General features: G+C 44.1%; 1 protein-coding gene across 1 annotated transcript in view; it reads left to right on the top strand.

Annotated features, from left to right (window-relative positions):
- The window catches only part of LOC146512727 (IgGFc-binding protein-like), a 69,412-nt gene that overhangs the window by 34,057 nt on the left and 9,445 nt on the right, over positions 1-25,910 (top strand). The window contains 35 exon segments of the mRNA XM_085171009.1: positions 37-626; positions 799-956; positions 1,106-1,506; positions 1,679-1,875; positions 3,261-3,426; positions 8,699-9,099; positions 9,187-9,763; positions 9,861-10,444; positions 10,562-11,114; positions 11,207-11,796; positions 11,969-12,126; positions 12,275-12,675; positions 12,848-12,992; positions 14,434-14,603; positions 15,869-16,129; positions 16,132-16,309; positions 16,385-16,659; positions 16,747-16,866; positions 17,042-17,226; positions 17,351-17,511; positions 17,773-18,131; positions 18,134-18,210; positions 18,327-18,722; positions 18,724-18,766; positions 18,769-18,879; positions 18,971-19,083; positions 19,085-19,561; positions 19,734-19,891; positions 20,042-20,442; positions 20,615-20,811; positions 22,203-22,368; positions 24,144-24,415; positions 24,417-24,545; positions 24,633-25,209; positions 25,305-25,888. Coding sequence (XP_085027135.1) covers positions 37-626; positions 799-956; positions 1,106-1,506; positions 1,679-1,875; positions 3,261-3,426; positions 8,699-9,099; positions 9,187-9,763; positions 9,861-10,444; positions 10,562-11,114; positions 11,207-11,796; positions 11,969-12,126; positions 12,275-12,675; positions 12,848-12,992; positions 14,434-14,603; positions 15,869-16,129; positions 16,132-16,309; positions 16,385-16,659; positions 16,747-16,866; positions 17,042-17,226; positions 17,351-17,511; positions 17,773-18,131; positions 18,134-18,210; positions 18,327-18,722; positions 18,724-18,766; positions 18,769-18,879; positions 18,971-19,083; positions 19,085-19,561; positions 19,734-19,891; positions 20,042-20,442; positions 20,615-20,811; positions 22,203-22,368; positions 24,144-24,415; positions 24,417-24,545; positions 24,633-25,209; positions 25,305-25,888 — 10,331 coding nt within the window.

The following is a 25,910-nucleotide window of genomic DNA, read 5'->3' as shown; positions in this document are numbered from 1 at the left end:
ATGTTTTTTTATGTTAACCTGTTTGTTTTTCTCCAGCACTAACCTGCCCATCAAACAGCCATTATGAACTTTGTGGAACCTCTTGTCCTTCTGCTTGCCCCAGCCTCTCTTTCCCCTTCACTTGTGATACTGTGTGCCAGGAGGGCTGTCAGTGTAACAATGGTTTTATCCTCAATGGTGACCAGTGCGTTCCACCAACATCTTGTGGATGCTATCATCAAGGACGCTATCACCAAGGTGGTGAGCAGTTCTGGGATGGTGAAGAATGTCAGAGCTTGTGTACCTGTAACGGCGCTACAGGGAATGTCCACTGTACTCCCAACTCCTGTGGGCCCCGGGAGTCCTGCCGTGTGGTGGAGGGCGAGTTTGGCTGCCATCCCAACCCTCATGGCACCTGCTCTGCTACTGGAGACCCTCACTACATCACCTTTGATCGTAAGGCCTATGACTTCCAAGGAACCTGTCGCTATGTTCTGGTGACCCTATGTAATGCCACTGATGAGCTCAATCAGTTTTCCGTGGAAGCTAAGAATGAGGGGCTTCCACTTTCAATAGTAGCTGAAGTTTTTGTGAATGTCTGGGGCTACGACGTGCATATCTCAAGGGACAGAAGAGGTTTGGTACAAGTAAGTAGTTAGTGATAGTTCTCATTCGATGATTGTTATGAACAATTTCAGGTGTATGAAGTAAATGGCAGCTACATATATTTTAGGGATATTTTTACTGCTGTGAATGAAAAAAATAACAATTAAAAAGTAGAAAAACTACCCACTGATTTTCTTTGCTTATCTCTTCTAGGTGAATGGAGTAACTAGAAATTTACCTATTGTCTTGAATGAAGGTAACGTTTCTATCTACGCAACAGGATCTCGTATACTTGTCAGCACTAATTTTGGCTTGAGTGTAACCTATAATGGATATAGTGCAGTGTTTATCTCCGTACCACCAAATTACAGGTACAATTCCCACCCATCAAAGCTGCAGTAATTATTGTTTGACATGCTTTAAAAACAGGATAATCCCAGCTATATAAATCATTTATTTACTAATAATTTATCCTTATGAAACTAACACAAGAACTATTGCTAACTGTTGTCATCAACAGAGAAAAAATATGCGGACTTTGTGGAAATTTCAATGGAAATCCAAATGATGACTTTCACACACCATCTGGAATGATAGTCACATCTCCAGATGAGTTTGGGAGAGCCTGGAAGGTGCCAGGCAACTACACGTGCAATGATGGCTGTGGCTCCTCCTGTCCACAGTGTGCCAATGAACAGCCTGCTAGAGATCAGTGTGAGGTGATACAGGCAGCTGATGGGCCCTTCAGTTTCTGCCACGAGGAGGTGGACCCGGCACCATATTTCAACGACTGCGTGTTTGATGTATGTTTGTCAGGAAATCAAGGCCACGATCTCTTGTGCAGTGCCATTGAATCATATGTCAGTGCCTGTCAGTCTGCTAATGTTCGAATCTATCCCTGGAGAGAGAACACCACCTGCAGTGAGTCAGCATGTCATTATATTTTATTTATATCTAAATGTACAAGAAATTTGCTAACCACTTCAGAAATAAAATGTCCAATAATTTTACAATACTCACTATATCCACACTGTATTACATTTAAAGTGGTATGTCTGACTAGTGCCATTTGTCACGTTTCTCACTTATTAAGCACTGGACTGTCCAGCCAACAGCCATTATGAGCTGTGCGGTACTGACTGTGGCCACACCTGTGCCAGTAGCATTGATGAAACCTGTGAGCAGTTCTGCTCTGAGGGATGTTTCTGTGATGAAGGCTTCATCAAGAGTGGGACCAGGTGTGTCCCAGTGGAAAGCTGTGGCTGCCAATATGATGGATTCTACTATGATGTAAGACATATTAAAGTCAATAGTAAATACTCTTTGAAGTAATTCCCTTCAAATCAGCAGAATCAGCAGACTTGCCCTTCCTACATTTAGAAAGCTTCGTGAAGTGTTTTGGACTGTGACAAAGCTTAAAATTCAGAAATATATTTTAAACAAACAACAGAGTCTATTATAGCTCAGTAATAATGTGGTAATACTGAGGTAACAAGGTGGAAACAGGAAGATAAAAACTAGAGATATAGCAAATAATTGCCACTTCATTTCCAGAGTAATAACCAAGTGATCTAGTGAGTACTATTACATTTAAATCTATGTAATAACAGACCATAAATTATAAGTGATAATATGGATACAAATGTATGTACATAAGCTTAAAAAAAACAATTAGTAATAGTATAGTCACAATCACTAGCAATAAAACACATTTTTATATATACTAACCTCATAATAATACGGTGATAAGATACTAATATGATTTTAAGTTTTAATGTATTGGGATACCATTACCATATTACCATAATGCTGGAATGAATCCTGCCTCATCCACCAACATTCTTTTTTGTTTGACAACAGTATCACCGTAAATATTATGTTTAAATCTGATATCTTACCTGGAATCAATGTTGGTTTCTGTTCAATAACCAAGAAACAAGCCTACAAAATGCAAATTGACGTTACCTGGAAACATGTGGTAGTTTAGTTCTAATAACCAGGAATCAGGGCTGCAAAATGGAAAAAAATGTTAGTTCCATGTTAATAACCAAATAAAATCCACACCAAATGAAAAGCATGATGAATACCTGGAAACGTGGTAGTTTCTATGAAATAGCAAATAATAGGGGTTGCAAAATGCAAAACTACAGTTTATAGTTTCATATAACTGAAATCTTAGGATCACAAAAAAGGTCTTCATTTGCTATCATATATTCAGCATAGCTATTATGACTGTTTTATATTACACCACTAAAAAGAAAATAATTAATATGTAGCTATACAAGCAGAATGATGGTCTAACTCTTTAAACTGCAGAATTTTTTTTGGGGTGGGGGGGATCTGTCCCTAAATAAATGAAAGCATTAAACAATCAGTTGAAGATTATACAGCTACATCAGAACAATTAAATACTTTTTTTCATGCAGTTCTGTTCCACATATTTATTGAAATCGTGGCATTTAGCATCTGTCCTTTCTGTGGGAGAAAGATCAACAGCTACGACTAGTTGCTCTGTCGCAATATTTAGTACATTAATAGTTGCAGTTTGCAGTGATCTAGCAATTACTGCACTAAATCACCTACAATTAATGAAAACAAAATCCTTCAAAATGGTATTTTAAGAACTATATTTGTTGTATCAATTTGGCTATGATTTGGTGTGGTGTGGTTCACAGGCTGGCGAGTCCTTCTGGACAGACGGTTGCTCCCAGAGATGTGAATGTCACGCTCCAAATGACCTGCGATGTTCTGCCTCATCTTGCACTCCTGAACAGCAGTGCTCCATCAGAGACGGCCAGCTGGGCTGTTACAATGCTACCACCTGCGCAGTATCTTTCAAAGGTATCGTGTACATTTTCCCTGCTATGCAGATGATCTCCAGCTCTGTCAAGGAAACCATAAGACTAAACTGTAGCAATGTCTTAAAGACATAAAGACATGGATGATCTTCAATTTTCTGCTTCAAATTCAGATAAAGATAAGATTATTGTACTCAGCTATAAAACTCTTACAAACATGATGTCTAACCAGATGCACACTCGGACTGGGATTACCGTGGCCTCCAGTGGAGAGAAATGTTTCAGCTGTTTTTGACCAGGTTATGTTCTTCAGTGCTCATATTAAACAAATAAGTAGAATGGCTTTCTTGCATTTATGCAGTATCTCTAAAATTAGAAAAATCCTATTTCAGAGTGACGCCAAAAAATTAGTTCATGCATTTATTACTTAAAGTCTGGCCTACTGTGATTCGTTATTATCCAACATGTTCTCACCCTCAAAGCGTAACATTTTATGCTACGTGACAAATCGTCAACATATTATGTTTTTGGACACACAACACGTTCCTAAATGACGAGATTGGAAAAATGAGGGAATATGAGAACCATTTGGTCTCAATCTACACATGTTTGCTCTTTTTGTCAACATCGCTTGGGAAAACACTATTTCATGTGTGTCAGGGTTCCTGGGTCATCGACCCAGTGCTTTCAGTTTTGTCATGTTCAGTTTATTTTGCCACTGTTTCACTTCCTGTTTGTTCCTGTGTTAGCTTGTCTTGTGCCATTAGCCAGATTATGTTCAGCTGTGTACTCACCGGTCTCTCATTATCATCTTCATCAGTCTGTGTATTTAAGTCTTCCGTTTCTACTCGTTCTTTGTCGTGTCATTGAGGTTATGTTGTTGTTTCCGCCTGTGTTCGGTCAGCCAGCCAGTCAGTCCGTCCTTCATTCATTCATTCATTCAGTCAGTCGTCCAGCCAGCCAGCCATGTCCTTCCTCTGTTCTGTGTGTTCACTCCATCGACAATAAATCACCCAGCTTCACCTACCTGCGAGTCCTGCGTTTGGGTTCCTTCTTCCTCGCCTCCACTCTGCGACCCCTGACAGAATGACACGACCCGTGCCATGAAGACACGATTGGAACCCAGCGGACTCGGACCTCTACGAGCGGCAGGAGGCAGCGCTTTCCCGTTGGGCAGAGGTGGTCAGGGGAAAACAGCGGCTCTTCTCGGAGAGAGAGCATGTCTTCGAGGGGACTCGCCTGGCTCTGGGCGGGCCTCGGAGACGCCGCGTTCCCCCACCTGCTGCCTCACCTGCCCCGGAGCATTTGCCGCGGAGAGCGGACGTTTCATGCCGTGTTTCGGCTGCTCCCTCTCTCGCCGCTCCGCTCCTCGTTCACACACCCGCCGCCTCATTCGCCGGACCTCCACCTTCGCCAAGGCACCGCGGCTACGCCTCCCACCTCGGCTCCATGGAGGCTACCGCGCCAGAGGCTCAGCTGTTTACCCCGGCCGCTTCCTCTTCCCGGAGAAAGCGGCGCACACGCCGCCATAACACGGACTATTTTCAACAACTCCCGGTGGTGAGTTCCGGTAACTGTTTTCCACCCTCCTCATTTGACACTTCACCCAGATTAACTAAGGGACTCATCTCCGATTCATGGGGAGTTTCCCTCCTGGATGATGTAGACTGGGAAGATTTTTTCTGCTGTGCTCCCGCAAAGACTGTAAATCGTGGTGGCAGAAGAAACAGACTAATCCCGGATAAACCTGCCTGTATCACACACCCGGTCACTATTTCCACACTCGTCACTCAGCCATTTCCCACCAGCACGGCAGCCCAGATTCGGCCTTCCTCCTCAGCCATTTCATCACCTCAGATGACTAGGGCCCGGCCTACACCCACACCAGTACCAGCTCCCAGGAGGAGGGCAGCTGCGACGCAGCCTACCTCCACATCCGCTCTTGTTTCCCGGGTGGGGGTGACTGGTGTCCAGCCACCTCCCGTGCCTGTCCCAGCACCCAGGCTGAGGGCAGCCTCAATCCAGCCTGGCCACCCTAGAGGCTTGGAAGAGCTAACTGGTTCACCTACTACTTCACCTCTTCATCCACCTCCTGATCCAGTCCTTCACGCCCTCGCACTGTCCCTGGTTAGGCTAGCTGAGGTGTCCCCTGCTCAGGCACCAGCTTTACTAGCCCAGGCTGTAGCTCTATCTCCTTCGCTAGCTCAGTCTGTAGCTCATCCATTAGCCTCCTCAGTCCAGTCAGTTCCCTCACCTGCTGTTCAGCTCCCACTCCAGTCAGTTCACTCGCCTGCTCTCCAGTCTGCTCCTGTTCAGTCTCCTGTAGTTCAGTCTCCTGTAGTCCAGTCTCCTCCTGCCCTCCAGTCCCCTGTAGTCCAGTCTCCTCCTGCCTCCCGGTCGCCCGTCCTCCAGTCTGTCCAGTCTGTAGTCCAGTCAGTCCAGTCGTCCCCTGTAGCTCAGTGTCCTGTTCTCCAGTCGCCTCCCGTCCAGTCAGTCCAGTCGCCTCCCGTCCAGTCAGTCCAGTCGCCTCCCGTCCAGTCAGTCCAGTCGCCTCCCGTCCAGTCGCCTCCCGTCCAGTCAGTCCAGTCGCCTCCCGTCCAGTCAGTCCAGTCTCTCATCCACCACCCTGTTCAGTTCCCAGACTTGCAGCCACAGCACCCAGAGCCAGCTGTGAGCCCTCCTGCTCTTCAGCCAGGGGCCTCCGCGCCCGCTGTGAGCCCTCCTGCTCTTCAGCCAGGGGCCTCCGCGCCCGCTGGCCCGGCCGCTCTCCAGCCAGGGGCCTCCGCGCCCGCTGGCCCTGCCTGTCTCCAGCCAGGGGCTTCCGCGCCCGCTGGCCCTAAAGCTGTGGCTCCGTCACCCCCGGCTCCCGTGCCGTCGCCTGGTCCAGCCTCAGCTTCTGCTTCACCTGGGTCAGGCTCAGCTTCGGCTTCGCCTGGTCCAGCTTCGGCTTCGGCTTCGCCTGGTCCAGCTTCGGCTTCGGCTTCGCCTGGTCCAGCTTCGGCTTCGCCTGGTCCGGCTTCGGCTTCAGCTTCAGCTTCGCCTGGTCCGGCTTCAGCTTCAGCTTCAGCTTCGCCTGGTCCGGCCTCAGCTTCTGCTTCGCCTGGTCCTGCGGCTGCCGCACCGTCGCCCCAGCCACGTTCTGGACGTCATCGCCGGCGCGGCCGCCCACCGGACCTGCTCAGCGGCCGCCGCCGCCTTCCTCGCGGCAGCCGCCGCCGCCTTCCTCGCGGTCGCCCACCTGAACTGTCTTGTCTCGGCCGCCGGCCACGCGGCCGCCCACCTGAACTGTCTCGTCTCGGCCGCCGGCCACGCGGCCGCCCACCTGAACTGTCTCGTCTCGGCCGCCGGCCACGCGGCCGCCCACCTGAACTGTCTCGTCTCGGCCGCCCACCTGAACTGTTTCTGTTTTGGACTCCGTCCCTCCGTCCTGGGCCCCCTCCGCCCACCCTGTTCTGGTTTTTCTTTCTTTTGGCCGTCAGGTGCTGGCCTTTGGAGGGGGGGGTACTGTCAGGGTTCCTGGGTCATCGACCCAGTGCTTTCAGTTTTGTCATGTTCAGTTTATTTTGCCACTGTTTCACTTCCTGTTTGTTCCTGTGTTAGCTCGTCTCGTGCCATTAGCCAGATTATGTTCAGCTGTGTACTCACCGGTTTCTCATTATCATCTTCATCAGTCTGTGTATTTAAGTCTTCCGTTTCTACTCGTTCTTTGTCGTGTCATTGAGGTTATGTTGTTGTTTCCGCCTGTGTTCGGTCAGCCAGCCAGCCAGCCAGCCAGTCCGTCCTTCATTCATTCATTCATTCAGTCAATCGTCCAGCCAGCCAGCCAGCCATGTCCTTCCTCTGTTCTGTGTGTTCACTCCATCGACAATAAATCACCCAGCTTCACCTACCTGCGAGTCCTGCGTTTGGGTTCCTTCTTCCTCGCCTCCACTCCGCGACCCCTGACAATGTGTTACAAAAGCAGTTTTACCCCGGTTCTTTTATTCGTCGAGGCATCCAGAGACGGAACCGGAACTCAGTAGTTATTTCACAACACCTTTATTCATCTTTATTTAAGCATGCACTTCTAGAAGGGAAGACGAGGCCGATGTCCCTCTGCAAAATCTTCACCCCTTTGTTAGTTACAGCCAGCTTTATAGAGGCGACCCCCCCCCCCCCCCCACGGTGTGCTGCAAACTCTGTGTCTGTGTCTATGTGCACGAGCACGTGAGTGCCTACATGTGCGTGTTCCCGCGTGTCTATGTGAGTGCTCGTGAGTGACTGTGTACGCATACCTGTGTGTATGAGTGTGCACGTGAGTGAGTGTCCGTGACAGTTAAAAACTGTGGGTGTAGGTGACTCCCTAGAGGTCATAAAAACCCATCTCCCTTTCAGACCACAGTTATCCAGTTACAAATGTTGAGACCCCACCCAGGTATCCTCTGGGGAATTTCCACTCAGCATTAACTCCTCTTTGTCTTACTTTCACAGTTCAAGTGGGGGAGGGGTCTCCTACAATCTACTCCTAAGTTCATGACACAGTCAGGCCTTTATTACATTGAGGGCAGTGTCAGCGTCTCTACAATAATTCTACATGCTATGTTAACACATTTCTAAACTCTAAAATAAGCTAAACATTCCTACACATGCCATTAAAGTACTGGTTAAGATTAGGAATAACGTTATGGTTAGGGATAAGGTTAGGTTTAGGGCTGGAATACAGGGCTGGAACGTCTATTACCGCAGAACCATCATTCCACTTGATTTCATCCATAACCCGGCGCGTACCATAAGAACACGGAAGGTCACCTTTCGCGTTCCTCAGGAACGCCATGGGACGTGACAAAACGTTGGGATGTTACGCCTCGGGAGTGAGAACGGTCTGTATTATCAGATTTTCCCAAAAACTCACTGAAAAGCATTGAGTTGATCCAAAATGCTGCAGTACGGACAGGGACTAAAAAGAAAGAACATATTTCTCCTATACTAGCTTCCCTTCTTTTGCTCCCTGTTAAATCCAGATTCAAATTATTTTCCTCATATAGGTCTTGAACAATCAGGCCTCATCTTATCTTAATGAAATCATAGTGCCGTATCCTCCCAACAGAGCACATCTCAGACTGCTGTTAGGCATTGTTGGATTGTTGCAGTGTTCTCTCTGTTATTTGAGGGTCTTTAGTTTACAATATAAAGTGCCTTGAGGCAATTCCTGCTGTTATTTGACAGTACATGAAAAAAATGTAAGGTTTGAAAGTTTTTTCCTAAAGCTTTATGAATGTAAATGTCTGGACATTTAACACAAGGCATAAGGGACATTTCCTTTTATTCTTTTTAAGGTGAATTAGTGCAGCTGGGTGCTTCATTCTGGAGTGACAGGACCTGTGCACAGAAGTGCACATGTACCTCAACAGGCCTGCAGTGCCGCAGTGAGCCGTGCTCCTTTTCACAGATCTGCAAGCCAGCTTCCTTCCAGTTCTCCTGTCAGACAGTGCCAAGAGGAACCTGCACCATAAGCGGTGATCCCCATTACTACACCTTTGATGACACAGTGTTTCACTTTCAAGGCACTTGCACGTATGTTCTCTCTGAGCAATGTAATAGTGGACGGCCCTACTACAGAGTAGAAGGCAAAAATGAGCACAGAGACAATACTCTAGTCTCTTGGACACGACTGGTGAAAGTGCATGTCTACAATGACACAATTGAGCTTGTCAAAGGACGCCGTGGTCAGGCCAAGGTTGGTCATTTTGATTCTGGATAAATTCTACACTTTATGACCAGATATACTTTTCTCACTTGATATATTTGCTGGTTTTGTTTACAGGTTAACGGGAACTTTGCATCCACTCCATTCTCCCTTAGCAATGGCACCGTGCAGGTTTATGAGTCAGGTTTTTCTGTGTTTGTCAGCACTGACTTTGGTTTAGTGGTGTCTTATGACACAAATCATTATGTCCAGATCAGCTTGCCCTACACTTACCAGAATGGTACATGCGGTCTTTGTGGAAACTTCAATGGCATTGGTAGAGATGACTTTCAAACTCGTGACGGTGAGGTTGTGAGCTCTGATGTGGTTTTTGCTAACAGCTGGCAAGCATCTGGGGATGATGAGCCTAGCTGTGGGCCACAGTGCGGAGGTCTGGACTGTGCTGTTTGCACTGTAGAAAAGACAGCATTGTACAGCAACACTGACCACTGTGGTATCCTCAGCAGTAGTTCTGGACCTTTCACGGCTTGCCATCAACAACTCCCTCCACAGTCCTTTGTGGACAGTTGTGTGTATGATCTGTGTGTAGGAGGAGGGTACCGACCTATTCTCTGTCAAGCCCTAAGTGTGTATGCAAGTCAGTGTCAACAAAGTGGTATTCAGCTACCAATTTGGAGGACACCTGGCTTTTGTGGTATGTTAATCACTTTTTTTTTTTTTGCATTATTTCAAAATATTATTGTATTAAAATTCCACCGATGTAAATATCGATGTTATTCTGTTATTCCTAGAAATCCCATGTCCAGCCAACAGCCACTTTGAGTCTGAAGGCACAGGATGTCCACCTACCTGTGTTAATCCCAACTCTACCCATAACTGCCCTCTACCTCCCCAGGAAAGCTGCATCTGTGATTCAGGCTACATCCTCAGTGGTGGGGTCTGCGTCCCTCATGCTGAGTGTGGCTGCAGCTTTGAGGGCCGTTACTACCGCTCTGGACAAACTGTAATACTAGACGAAGAGTGTGGGAGACGTTGTAGCTGCAGTTATGGCTCCATGACTTGCCACTCTCATGGTTGTGGCCCACTTGAATCATGCAGGGTGGAGGATGGAGAAAGAGGATGCAGACCAAATAGCTATGAAACATGCTGGATCAGAGGCCCGGGGTCATATCAGACATTTGATGGACTGACATACCATTATCCTGGGGCGTGTCGATTGACACTTGCCAAAGTTATGGGACTGTCCAGTCACCCACACTTCATGGTGACAGCAGAAAAAGTGCCAAGAGGCCAGAAAGGTTTTGCACGAATTCTGCATTTTGAAGCAGAGGGGATACACGTATCTATGGAGATGGCAAATAACAGTAAAGTGAAGGTAAGTGAATGGAACACTTACTTAAAATTATGTTCTTCCTTTAATATTTTTTTATGTGTACACGGACACAATACTGTTTAAGTCTTGTTAACTGCAAAAAACTGGATGATCCTGCAGGTTAACGGTCAGCTGATCAGGCTACCTTTCAGCACTACATCCAACCGAATCCAGATCTTCCACAGCAGCATTTACAGTGTCATCATTCGCACCTCCTTTGGTGTAACTGTGCAGACAGTCTGGCCTCACTTTGTCCGTGTCACTGCTCCTGGTGTCTACAATGGTTCACTGGGTGGACTCTGTGGTAATTACAATGGTCATCCACATGATGACTTCAATACACCCAACGGTGTCCTGGTCAACAGTTCTCAGGACTTTGGAGACAGTTGGCGAGATGGCTCTCTGGCTGCTCACTGCGTGGAAAGCATGAACCAAAATTCTACAACTAATTACAATTCTAGTGAGTACTGTGGCATTCTCAGCTCACCAGATGGGCCATTTGTACCCTGTTGGTCTGTGGTCGACCCAAGGCAGCAGGTGGATGTATGTGTGGAGATCATGGGGGGTTCTAACAATCCAGCATCAACTCTGTGTGGCGTCCTACGAGATTATGCACTAATGTGTCAACAGAAGGGTGTTGCCTTAGGACAATGGAGAAATGCAACTGGCTGTGGTAAGCATTCAACTGTTTTTGAATTAATTCTAGCCATGATCTCCAAATGTTTAAAAATGCTTTTTTATGTTAACCTGTTTGTTTTTCTCCAGCACTAACCTGCCCATCAAACAGCCATTATGAACTTTGTGGAACCTCTTGTCCTTCTGCTTGCCCCAGCCTCTCTTTCCCCTTCACTTGTGATACTGTGTGCCAGGAGGGCTGTCAGTGTAACAATGGTTTTATCCTCAATGGTGACCAGTGCGTTCCACCAACATCTTGTGGATGCTATCATCAAGGACGCTATCACCAAGGTGGTGAGCAGTTCTGGGATGGTGAAGAATGTCAGAGCTTGTGTACCTGTAACGGCGCTACAGGGAATGTCCACTGTACTCCCAACTCCTGTGGGCCCCTGGAGTCCTGCCGTGTGGTGGAGGGCGAGTTTGGCTGCCATCCCAACCCTCATGGCACCTGCTCTGCTACTGGAGACCCTCACTACATCACCTTTGATCGTAAGGCCTATGACTTCCAAGGAACCTGTCGCTATGTTCTGGTGACCCTATGTAATGCCACTGATGAGCTCAATCAGTTTTCCGTGGAAGCTAAGAATGAGGGGCTTCCACTTTCAATAGTAGCTGAAGTTTTTGTGAATGTCTGGGGCTACGACGTGCATATCTCAAGGGACAGAAGAGGTTTGGTACAAGTAAGTAGTTAGTGATAGTTCTCATTCGATGATTGTTATGAACAATTTCAGGTGTATGAAGTAAATGGCAGCTACATATATTTTAGGGATATTTGTACTGCTGTGAATGAAAAAAATAACAATTAAAAAGTAGAAAAACTACCCACTGATTTTCTTTGCTTATCTCTTCTAGGTGAATGGAGTAACTAGAAATTTACCTATTGTCTTGAATGAAGGTAACGTTTCTATCTACGCAACAGGATCTCGTATACTTGTCAGCACTAATTTTGGCTTGAGTGTAACCTATAATGGATATAGTGCAGTGTTTATCTCCGTACCACCAAATTACAGGTACAATTCCCACCCATCAAAGCTGCAGTAATTATTGTTTGACATGCTTTAAAACAGGATAATCCCAGCTATATAAATAATTTATTTACTAATAATTTATCCTTATGAAACTAACACAAGAACTATTGCTAACTGTTGTCATCAACAGAGAAAAAATATGCGGACTTTGTGGAAATTTCAATGGAAATCCAAATGATGACTTTCACACACCATCTGGAATGATAGTCACATCTCCAGATGAGTTTGGGAGAGCCTGGAAGGTGCCAGGCAACTACACGTGCAATGATGGCTGTGGCTCCTCCTGTCCACAGTGTGCCAATGAACAGCCTGCTAGAGATCAGTGTGAGGTGATACAGGCAGCTGATGGGCCCTTCAGTTTCTGCCACGAGGAGGTGGACCCGGCACCATATTTCAACGACTGCGTGTTTGATGTATGTTTGTCAGGAAATCAAGGCCACGATCTCTTGTGCAGTGCCATTGAATCATATGTCAGTGCCTGTCAGTCTGCTAATGTTCGAATCTATCCCTGGAGAGAGAACATCACCTGCAGTGAGTCAGCATGTCATTATATTTTATTTATATCTAAATGTACAAGAAATTTGCTAACCACTTCAGAAATAAAATGTCCAATAATTTTACAATACTCACTATATCCACACTGTATTACATTTAAAGTGGTATGTCTGACTAGTGCCATTTGTCACGTTTCTCACTTATTAAGCACTGGACTGTCCAGCCAACAGCCATTATGAGCTGTGCGGTACTGACTGTGGCCACACCTGTGCCAGTAGCATTGATGAAACCTGTGAGCAGTTCTGCTCTGAGGGATGTTTCTGTGATGAAGGCTTCATCAAGAGTGGGACCAGGTGTGTCCCAGTGGAAAGCTGTGGCTGCCAATATGATGGATTCTACTATGATGTAAGACATATTAAAGTCAATAGTAAATACTCTTGAAGTAATTCCCTTCAAATCAGCAGAATCAGCAGACTTGCCCTTCTTACATTTAGAAAGCTTCGTGAAGTGTTTTGGACTGTGACAAAGCTTAAAATTCAGAAATATATTTAAAACAAACAACAGAGTCTATTATAGCTCAGTAATAATGTGGTAATATTGAGGTAACAAGGTGGAAACAGGAAGATAAAACTAGAGATATAGCAAATAATTGCCACTTCATTTCCAGAGTAATAACCAAGTGATCTAGTGAGTACTATTACATTTAAATATCTATGTAATAACAGACCATAAATTATAAGTGATAATATGGATACAAATGTATGTACATGAGCTTAAAAAAACACTTAGTAATAGTATAGTCACAATCACTAGCAATAAAACACATTTTTATATATACTAACCTCATAATAATACGGTGATAAGATACTAATATGATTTTAAGTTTTAATGTATTGGGATACCATTACCATATTACCATAATGCTGGAATGAATCCTGCCTCAGCCACCAACATTTTTTTGTTTGACAACAGTATCACCGTAAATATTATGTTTAATCTGATATCTTACCTGGAATCAATGTTGGTTTCTGTTCAATAACACAGAACAAGCCTACAAAATGCAAATTGGACGTTACCTGGAAACATGTGGTAGTTTAGGTCTAATAACCCAGAATTCAGGGCTGCAAAATGGAAAAAAATGTAGTTCCATGTTAATAACCAAATAAATCCACACCAAATGAAAAGCATGATGAATACCTGGAAACGTGGTAGTTTCTATGAAATAGCAAATAATAGGGGTTGCAAAAATGCAAAATACAGTTTATAGTTTCATATAACTGAAATCTTAGGATCACAAAAAAGGTCTTCAGTTGCTATCATTTATTCAGCATAGCTATTATGACTGTTTTATATTACACCACTAAAAAGAAAATAATTAATATGTAGCTATACAAGCAGAATGATGGTCTAACTCTTTAAACTGCAGAATTTTTTTTTTTTATTTTTTTTTGGGGGGGGGAATATGTCCCTAAATAAATGAACGCATTAAACAATCAGTTGAAGATTATACAGCTACATCAGGACAGTTAAATACTTTTTTTTCATGCAGTTCTGTTCCACATATTTATTGAAATTGTGGCATTTAGCATCTGTCCTTTCTGTGGGAGAAAGATCAACAGCTACGACTAGTTGCTCTGTCACATATTTAGTACATTAATAGTTGCAGTTTGCAGTGATCTAGCAATTACTGCACTAAATCACCTACAATTAATGAAAACAAATCCTTCAAAATGGTATTTTAAGAACTATATTTGTTGTATCAATTTGGCTAGATTATGGTGTGTGTGGTTCCAGGCTAGGCGAGTCCTTCTGGACAGAACGGTTGCTCCAGAGATGTGAATGTCACGCTCCAAATGACCTGCGCTATGTTTCTGCCTCATCTTGCACTCCTGAACAGCAGTGCTCCATCAGAGACGGCCAGCTGGGCTGTTACAATGCTACCACCTGCGCAGTATCTTTCAAAGGTATCGTGTACATTTTCCCTGCTATGCAGATGATCTCCAGCTCTGTCAAGGAAACCATAAGACTAAACTGTAGCAATGTCTTAAAGACATAAAGACATGGATGATCTTCAATTTTCTGCTTCAAATTCAGATAAAGATAAGATTATTGTACTCAGCTATAAAACTCTTACAAACATGATGTCTAACCAGATGCACACTCGGACTGGATTACCGTGGCCTCCAGTGGAGAGAAATGTTTGAGCTGTTTTTGACCAGGTTATGTCCTTCAGTGCTCATATTAAACATAAGTAGAATGGCTTTCTTGCATTTATGCAGTATCTCTAAAATTAGAAAAATCCTATTTCAGAGTGACGCTCTTTTTCTCAACATCGCTTGGGAAAACACTATTTCATGTGTTACAAAAGCATTTTTACCCCGTTCTTTTATTCGTCGAGGCATCCAGAGACGGAACCGGAACTCATAGTTATTTCACAAAACCTTTATTCATCTTTATTTAAGCATGCACTTCTAGAAGGGAAGACGAGGCTGACGTCCCTCTGCAAAATCTTCACCCCTTTGTTAGTTACAGCCAGCTTATAGAGGCGACCCCATCATAAACACCCCTCCCCCCCCCCCCCCCCCCCCCACCGGTGTGCTGCAAACTCTGTGTCTGTGTCTATGTGCATGAGCACGTGAGTGCCTACATGTGCGTGTTCCCGCGTGTCTATGTGAGTGCTCGTGAGTGACTGTGTACGCATACCTGTCTGTATGTGTGTGCACGTGAGTGAGTGTCCGTGACAGTTTAAAACTGTGGGTGTAGGTGACTCCCTAGAGGTCATAAAACCCATCTCCCTTTCAGACCGCAGTTATCCAGTTACAAATGTGAGACCCACCCAGGTATCCTCTGGGGAATTTCCACTCAGCATTAACTCCTCTTTGTCTTACTTTCACAGTTCAAGTGGGGGAGGGGTCCCTACAATCTAATCCTAAATTCATGACACAGTCAGGCCTTTATTACATTGAGGGCAGTGTCAGCATGTCTACAATAATCTACATTCTATGTTAACACATTTCTAAACTCTAAAATAAGCTAAACATTCCTACACATGCCATTAAGTACTGGTTAAGATTAGGAATAACGCTATGGTTAGGGTAAGGTTAGGTTTAGGGCTGGAATACAGGGCTGGAACGATCTATTACCGCAGGACCATCATTCCACTTGATTTCATCCATAACCCGGCGCGTACCATAAGAACACCGGAAGGTCACCTTTCGCGTTTCCTCAGGAACGCCATGGGACGTGACAAAACGTCGGGATGTTACGCCTCGGGAGTGGAACGGTCTGTATTATCAGATTTTCCCAAAAACTCACGAACAGCATTCTACTTTGTCTAATCTGCACAAAAGTAACAACACACACTTATTGCATCTCTTGTCCTCTCAGGTAAATGGAAATAATGTGTCTCTTCCCACCACAGTGGGAATCTTAGCTCAGGTGGTAAGGCAGGGAAGCTACATAGTGGTTGATGCCTCTGACTTGCTAGTCCAGTTGATGGTCAGAGCACTTTACTGGTCAGACTGGGCCAAAACCGTCATGACAGAGTCACAGGGATGTGTGGAAACTCTAACAATGATCCTTCAGATGACAAAGTCTTACCCAATGGCACACTGGCACAAAACGATAATTATTTTGGACACAGCTGGAAGTCACCCACCAGCCAACCAGGGTGAGTTGCAATGGAAATCACTATTGATGCTTCAACAAGGCAGTAGCTGATGGCAGTATGATTTGTCTTTTCCAGATGTGGCTCCACTGATGAAGATGATGATGGACTGAATGACTGTGCCTTTAGAGAAGAATACTCCCAACTCTGCAGTGTCATCACCAACACCACCGGCCCATTCAGCATCTGCCACCTGCACTCTGACCCCGTGCCATTTTTCTCTTCCTGTGTCTACGACCTCTGCCTCTACACTCCAGCCAATGGCATGCTGTGTTCCGCTGTCTCCGCCTATGAGAAAACCTGCTCTGTTCTGGGGCTAGACATCCCTGACTGGCGCTCTGCTTTGCATTGTGGTATGTTTGTACTGCTCAAATAAGACATTTAATACAAATTTAAATCATTGCAATTCATCACTGATGATCCTTTCTCTGTGTCTACAGATGAGTCAGACCCCTGTGAAAAGCTGGACTGCACAGAGCACGAGTGGTGTGGTGAGAAGGACGGTGTCTATGGCTGCTTCTGCAATGAGCACCACCATCGGCCAAACAACGAGAGCTTCGGTGCGGGCTAACTAAAACCTTCAGCAGTATCTGTAGTGTATTTATTTATTTTCATTAGTCAGCCTTTATATTAAGCAGTCAAGTCAACAAATGTCTTTCAAATCAGTATTGATGACTCAGCTTTAAAAAATATCATGCTATAACGAGTCAGATTGTGTTTCTCTTTCCTTCTTAGACTCGTCCATCACTTGTGTCAGTAGTTCTGGCACCATATCTCTGTCCCGCTGTCAGCTGTTTGAGGCCGGCTTCCACTCTGATGCCCTCCATCTTCAAGATGAAACCTGCAACGGGACTCTTGAGAATGGTCGACTGGTTTTCCACTTCAACAATGATGACCAGCTTTGTGGGACAATGCTGAGGGTACAATTAGTACAGTGAAATAACCTTTTTGATTCTTTCACTGTAGTAGCATTTCATTCATTGCAGAGCATTTTTGATGGCGACCTAAACTATTCTTAAACTCTTTTGTCTTCTTACTCTTAAGAGCAACGGGACCCATTTCAGTTATGAGAACACCATCAGCGGGGATGTGGACCCTCATGATGACCTCATAAGTCGTGAAAAGAGCATCTACCTGCACTTCTCCTGTGACTATGCTCTGACCCAGAACCTGTCTATGGAAGTTGGCATCAACCCTGTAGAAAGGTGATAACCAAAACACCATCTGACTTACATTGTTTAGTTTTTTTCTTTTTGGTCATATGCCATTGTGGTTGCTGCTCTTCCAAATAAACATAGCTGTCTGAGCTTTATAGAACTTTATATCACTGTTCGATTGTCTTCATGACAATCTGACCATGTAAATGACCATCATTTTATTCTGTTTTGTTTAATACCAACATTGTTCTAATGTTCTCATTTTTTTGTACACCCACTCTGTCACCTCATGTTGTTTTGATTTCCAAGGGTCTGTGTTCCTCACGCTGAGTGTGGCTGCAGCTTAGAGGGCCGCTACTACCGCTCTGGACAAACTGTAATATTAGACAAAAACTCTGGGAGACGTTGTAGCTGCAGTTATGGCTCCATGACTTTCCACTCTCAAGGTTGTGGCCCATTTGAATCATGCAGGCTGGAGAATGGAGAAAGAAGATGCAGACCAAATAGCTATGAAACATGCTGGATCAGAGGCCCGGGGTCATATCAGACATTTGATGGACTGACATACCATTATCCTGGGGCGTGTCGATTGACACTTGCCAAAGTTATGGGACTGTCCAGTCACCCACACTTCATGGTGACAGCAGAAAAAGTGCCAAGAGGCCAGCAAGGTTTGCACGAATTCTGCATTTTGAAGCAGAGGGGATACACGTATCTATGGAGATGGCAAATAACAGTAAAGTGAAGGTAAGTGAATGGAACACTTACTTAAAATTATGTTCTTCCTTTAATATTTTTTTATGTGTACACGGACACAATACTGTTTAAGTCTTGTAACTGCAAAAAACTGGATGATCCTGCAGGTTAACGGTCAGCTGATCAGGCTACCTTTCAGCACTACATCCAACCGAATCCAGATCTTCCACAGCAGCATTTACAGTGTCATCATTCGCACCTCCTTTGGTGTAACTGTGCAGACAGTCTGGCCTCACTTTGTCCGTGTCACTGCTCCTGGTGTCTACAATGGTTCACTGGGTGGACTCTGTGGTAATTACAATGGTCATCCACATGATGACTTCAATACACCCAACGGTGTCCTGGTCAACAGTTCTCAGGACTTTGGAGACAGTTGGCGAGATGGCTCTCTGGCTGCTCACTGCGTGGAAAGCATGAACCAAAATTCTACAACTAATTACAATTCTAGTGAGTACTGTGGCATTCTCAGCTCACCAGATGGGCCATTTGTACCCTGTTGGTCCTGTGGTCGACCCAAGGCAGCAGGTGGATGTATGTGTGGAGATCATGGGGGTTCTAACAATCCAGCATCAACTCTGTGTGGCGTCCTACGAGATTATGCACTAATGTGTCAACAGAAGGGTGTTGCCTTAGGACAATGGAGAAATGCAACTGGCTGTGGTAAGCATTCAACTGTTTTTGAATTAATTCTAGCCATGATCTCCAAATGTTTAAAAATGTTTTTTATGTTAACCTGTTTGTTTTTCTCCAGCACTAACCTGCCCATCAAACAGCCATTATGAACTCTGTGGAACCTCTTGTCCTTCTGCTTGCCCCAGCCTCTCTTTCCCCTTCACTTGTGATACTGTGTGCCAGGAGGGCTGTTCAGTGTAACAATGGTTTTATCCTCAATGGTGACCAGTGCGTTCCACCAACATCTTGTGGATGCTATCATCAAGGACGCTATCACCAAGGTGGTGAGCAGTTCTGGGATGGTGAAGAATGTCAGAGCTTGTGTACCTGTAACGGTGCTACAGGGAATGTCCACTGTACTCCCAACTCCTGTGGGCCCCGGGAGTCCTGCCGTGTGGTGGAGGGCGAGTTTGGCTGCCATCCCAACCCTCATGGCACCTGCTCTGCTACTGGAGACCCTCACTACATCACCTTTGATCGTAAGGCCTATGACTTCCAAGGAACCTGTCGCTATGTTCTGGTGACCCTATGTAATGCCACTGATGAGCTCAATCAGTTTTCCGTGGAAGCTAAGAATGAGGGGCTTCCACTTTCAATAGTAGCTGAAGTTTTTGTGAATGTCTGGGGCTACGACGTGCATATCTCAAGGGACAGAAGAGGTTTGGTACAAGTAAGTAGTTAGTGATAGTTCTCATTCGATGATTGTTATGAACAATTTCAGGTGTATGAAGTAAATGGCAGCTACATATATTTTAGGGATATTTTTACTGCTGTGAATGAAAAAAATAACAATTAAAAAGTAGAAAAACTACCCACTGATTTTCTTTGCTTATCTCTTCTAGGTGAATGGAGTAACTAGAAATTTACCTATTGTCTTGAATGAAGGTAACGTTTCTATCTACGCAACAGGATCTCGTATACTTGTCAGCACTAATTTTGGCTTGAGTGTAACCTATAATGGATATAGTGCAGTGTTTATCTCCGTACCACCAATTTACAGGTACAATTCCCACCCATCAAAGCTGCAGTAATTATTGTTTGACATGCTTTAAAAAACAGGATAATCCCAGCTATATAAATAATTTATTTACTAATAATTTATCCTTATGAAACTAACACAAGAACTATTGCTAACTGTTGTCATCAACAGAGAAAAAATATGCGGACTTTGTGGAAATTTCAATGGAAATCCAAATGATGACTTTCACACACCATCTGGAACGATAGTCACATCTCCAGATGAGTTTGGGAGAGCCTGGAAGGTGCCAGGCAACTACACGTGCAATGATGGCTGTGGCTCCTCCTGTCCACAGTGTGCCAATGAACAGCCTGCTAGAGATCAGTGTGAGGTGATACAGGCAGCTGATGGGCCCTTCAGTTTCTGCCACGAGGAGGTGGACCCGGCACCATATTTCAACGACTGCGTGTTTGATGTATGTTTGTCAGGAAATCAAGGCCACGATCTCTTGTGCAGTGCCATTGAATCATATGTCAGTGCCTGTCAGTCTGCTAATGTTCGAATCTATCCCTGGAGAGAGAACACCACCTGCAGTGAGTCAGCATGTCATTATATTTTATTTATATCTAAATGTACAAGAAATTTGCTAACCATTTCAGAAATAAAATGTCCAATAATTTTACAATACTCACTATATCCACACTGTATTACATTTAAAGTGGTATGTCTGACTAGTGCCATTTGTCACGTTTCTCACTTATTAAGCACTGGACTGTCCAGCCAACAGCCATTATGAGCTGTGCGGTACTGACTGTGGCCACACCTGTGCCAGTAGCATTGATGAAACCTGTGAGCAGTTCTGCTCTGAGGGATGTTTCTGTGATGAAGGCTTCATCAAGAGTGGGACCAGGTGTGTCCCAGTGGAAAGCTGTGGCTGCCAATATGATGGATTCTACTATGATGTAAGACATATTAAAGTCAATAGTAAATACTCTTTGAAGTAATTCCCTTCAAATCAGCAGAATCAGCAGACTTGCCCTTCTTACATTTAGAAAGCTTCGTGAAGTGTTTTGGACTGTGACAAAGCTTAAAATTCAGAAATATATTTAAAACAAACAACAGAGTCTATTATAGCTCAGTAATAATGTGGTAATATTGAGGTAACAAGGTGGAAACAGGAAGATAAAAACTAGAGATATAGCAAATAATTGCCACTTCATTTCCAGAGTAATAACCAAGTGATCTAGTGAGTACTATTACATTTAAATCTATGTAATAACAGACCATAAATTATAAGTGATAATATGGATACAAATGTATGTACATGAGCTTAAAAAAACAATTAGTAATAGTATAGTCACAATCACTAGCAATAAAACACATTTTTATATATACTAACCTCATAATAATACGGTGATAAGATACTAATATGATTTTAAGTTTTAATGTATTGGGATACCATTACCATATTACCATAATGCTGGAATGAATCCTGCCTCAGCCACCAACATTTTTTTTGTTTGACAACAGTATCACCGTAAATATTATGTTTAAATCTGATATCTTACCTGGAATCAATGTTGGTTTCTGTTCAATAACCAAGAAACAAGCCTACAAAATGCAAATTGACGTTACCTGGAAACATGTGGTAGTTTAGGTCTAATAACCAGGAATCAGGGCTGCAAAATGGAAAAAAATGTTAGTTCCATGTTAATAACCAAATAAAATCCACACCAAATGAAAAGCATGATGAATACCTGGAAACGTGGTAGTTTCTATGAAATAGCAAATAATAGGGGTTGCAAAATGCAAAACTACAGTTTATAGTTTCATATAACTGAAATCTTAGGATCACAAAAAAGGTCTTCATTTGCTATCATTTATTCAGCATAGCTATTATGACTGTTTTATATTACACCACTAAAAAGAAAATAATTAATATGTAGCTATACAAGCAGAATGATGGTCTAACTCTTTAAACTGCAGAATTTTTTTTTTTTTTTTTTTGGGGGGGGGAATATGTCCCTAAATAAATGAACGCATTAAACAATCAGTTGAAGATTATACAGCTACATCAGGACAATTAAATACTTTTTTTCATGCAGTTCTGTTCCACATATTTATTGAAATTGTGGCATTTAGCATCTGTCCTTTCTGTGGGAGAAAGATCAACAGCTACGACTAGTTGCTCTGTCACAATATTTAGTACATTAATAGTTGCAGTTTGCAGTGATCTAGCAATTACTGCACTAAATCACCTACAATTAATGAAAACAAAATCCTTCAAAATGGTATTTAAGAACTATATTTGTTGTATCAATTTGGCTATGATTTGGTGTGGTGTGGTTCACAGGCTGGCGAGTCCTTCTGGACAGACGGTTGCTCCCAGAGATGTGAATGTCACGCTCCAAATGACCTGCGATGTTCTGCCTCATCTTGCACTCCTGAACAGCAGTGCTCCATCAGAGACGGCCAGCTGGGCTGTTACAATGCTACCACCTGCGCAGTATCTTTCAAAGGTATCGTGTACATTTTCCCTGCTATGCAGATGATCTCCAGCTCTGTCAAGGAAACCATAAGACTAAACTGTAGCAATGTCTTAAAGACATAAAGACATGGATGATCTTCAATTTTCTGCTTCAAATTCAGATAAAGATAAGATTATTGTACTCAGCTATAAAACTCTTACAAACATGATGTCTAACCAGATGCACACTCGGACTGGGATTACCGTGGCCTCCAGTGGAGAGAAATGTTTGAGCTGTTTTTGACCAGGTTATGTCCTTCAGTGCTCATATTAAACAAATAAGTAGAATGGCTTTCTTGCATTTATGCAGTATCTCTAAAATTAGAAAAATCCTATTTCAGAGTGACGCTCTTTTTCTCAACATCGCTTGGGAAAACACTATTTCATGTGTTACAAAAGCAGTTTTACCCCGGTTCTTTTATTCGTCGAGGCATCCAGAGACGGAACCGGAACTCAGTAGTTATTTCACAAAACCTTTATTCATCTTTATTTAAGCATGCACTTCTAGAAGGGAAGACGAGGCTGACGTCCCTCTGCAAAATCTTCACCCCTTTGTTAGTTACAGCCAGCTTTATAGAGGCGACCCCATCATAAACACCCCCCCCCCCCCCACGGTGTGCTGCAAACTCTGTGTCTGTGTCTATGTGCATGAGCACGTGAGTGCCTACATGTGCGTGTTCCCGCGTGTCTATGTGAGTGCTCGTGAGTGACTGTGTACGCATACCTGTCTGTATGTGTGTGCACGTGAGTGAGTGTCCGTGACAGTTAAAAACTGTGGGTGTAGGTGACTCCCTAGAGGTCATAAAAACCCATCTCCCTTTCAGACCGCAGTTATCCAGTTACAAATGTTGAGACCCCACCCAGGTATCCTCTGGGGAATTTCCACTCAGCATTAACTCCTCTTTGTCTTACTTTCACAGTTCAAGTGGGGGAGGGGTCTCCTACAATCTAATCCTAAATTCATGACACAGTCAGGCCTTTATTACATTGAGGGCAGTGTCAGCATGTCTACAATAATTCTACATTCTATGTTAACACATTTCTAAACTCTAAAATAAGCTAAACATTCCTACACATGCCATTAAAGTACTGGTTAAGATTAGGAATAACGCTATGGTTAGGGATAAGGTTAGGTTTAGGGCTGGAATACAGGGCTGGAACGATCTATTACCGCAGGACCATCATTCCACTTGATTTCATCCATAACCCGGCGCGTACCATAAGAACACGGAAGGTCACCTTTCGCGTTCCTCAGGAACGCCATGGGACGTGACAAAACGTCGGGATGTTACGCCTCGGGAGTGAGAACGGTCTGTATTATCAGATTTTCCCAAAAACTCACTGAAAAGCATTGAGTTGATCCAAAAATGCTGCAGTACGGACAGGGACTAAAAAGAAAGAACATATTTCTCCTATACTAGCTTCCCTTCTTTTGCTCCCTGTTAAATCCAGATTCAAATTATTTTCCTCATATAGGTCTTGAACAATCAGGCCTCATCTTATCTTAATGAAATCATAGTGCCGTATCCTCCCAACAGAGCACATCTCAGACTGCTGTTAGGCATTGTTGGATTGTTGCAGTGTTCTTTCTGTTATTTGAGGGTCTTTAGTTTACAATATAAAGTGCCTTGAGGCAATTCCTGCTGTTATTTGACAGCACATGAAAAAAATGTAAGGTTTGAAAGTTTTTTCCTAAAGCTTTATGAATGTAAATGTCTGGACATTTAACACAAGGCATAAGGGACATTTCCTTTTATTCTTTTTAAGGTGAATTAGTGCAGCTGGGTGCTTCATTCTGGAGTGACAGGACCTGTGCACAGAAGTGCACATGTACCTCAACAGGCCTGCAGTGCCGCAGTGAGCCGTGCTCCTTTTCACAGATCTGCAAGCCAGCTTCCTTCCAGTTCTCCTGTCAGACAGTGCCAAGAGGAACCTGCACCATAAGCGGTGATCCCCATTACTACACCTTTGATGACACAGTGTTTCACTTTCAAGGCACTTGCACGTATGTTCTCTCTGAGCAATGTAATAGTGGACGGCCCCTACTACAGAGTAGAAGGCAAAAATGAGCACAGAGACAATACTCTAGTCTCTTGGACACGACTGGTGAAAGTGCATGTCTACAATGACACAATTGAGCTTGTCAAAGGACGCCGTGGTCAGGCCAAGGTTGGTCATTTTGATTCTGGATAAATTCTACACTTTATGACCAGATATACTTTTCTCACTTGATATATTTGCTGGTTTTGTTTACAGGTTAACGGGAACTTTGCATCCACTCCATTCTCCCTTAGCAATGGCACCGTGCAGGTTTATGAGTCAGGTTTTTCTGTGTTTGTCAGCACTGACTTTGGTTTAGTGGTGTCTTATGACACAAATCATTATGTCCAGATCAGCTTGCCCTACACTTACCAGAATGGTACATGCGGTCTTTGTGGAAACTTCAATGGCATTGGTAGAGATGACTTTCAAACTCGTGACGGTGAGGTTGTGAGCTCTGATGTGGTTTTTGCTAACAGCTGGCAAGCATCTGGGGATGATGAGCCTAGCTGTGGGCCACAGTGCGGAGGTCTGGACTGTGCTGTTTGCACTGTAGAAAAGACAGCATTGTACAGCAACACTGACCACTGTGGTATCCTCAGCAGTAGTTCTGGACCTTTCACGGCTTGCCATCAACAACTCCCTCCACAGTCCTTTGTGGACAGTTGTGTCTATGATCTGTGTGTAGGAGGAGGGTACCGACCTATTCTCTGTCAAGCCCTAAGTGTGTATGCAAGTCAGTGTCAACAAAGTGGTATTCAGCTACCAAGTTGGAGGACACCTGGCTTTTGTGGTATGTTAATCACTTTTTTTTTTTGCATTATTTCAAAATATTATTGTATTAAAATTCCACCGATGTAAATATCGATGTTGTTCTGTTATTCCTAGAAATCCCATGTCCAGCCAACAGCCACTTTGAGTCTGAAGGCACAGGATGTCCACCTACCTGTGTTAATCCCAACTCTACCCATAACTGCCCTCTACCTCCCCAGGAAAGCTGCATCTGTGATTCAGGCTACATCCTCAGTGGTGGGGTCTGCGTCCCTCATGCTGAGTGTGGCTGCAGCTTTGAGGGCCGTTACTACCGCTCTGGACAAACTGTAATACTAGACGAAGAGTGTGGGAGACGTTGTAGCTGCAGTTATGGCTCCATGACTTGCCACTCTCATGGTTGTGGCCCACTTGAATCATGCAGGGTGGAGGATGGAGAAAGAGGATGCAGACCAAATAGCTATGAAACATGCTGGATCAGAGGGCCGGGGTCATATCAGACATTTGATGGACTGACATACCATTATCCTGGGGCGTGTCGATTGACACTTGCCAAAGTTATGGGACTGTCCAGTCACCCACACTTCATGGTGACAGCAGAAAAAGTACCAAGAGGCCAGCAAGGTTTTGCACGAATTCTGCATTTTGAAGCAGAGGGGATACACGTATCTATGGAGATGGCAAATAACAGTAAAGTGAAGGTAAGTGAATGGAACACTTACT

This window comes from Neolamprologus multifasciatus, chromosome 8 (genome assembly GCF_963576455.1).
Source record: "Neolamprologus multifasciatus chromosome 8, fNeoMul1.2, whole genome shotgun sequence".
Taxonomy (NCBI): domain Eukaryota; kingdom Metazoa; phylum Chordata; class Actinopteri; order Cichliformes; family Cichlidae; genus Neolamprologus; species Neolamprologus multifasciatus.
Note: the sequence above shows the minus strand (reverse complement) of the source record. Positions and strands in the feature narration are given on the sequence as shown.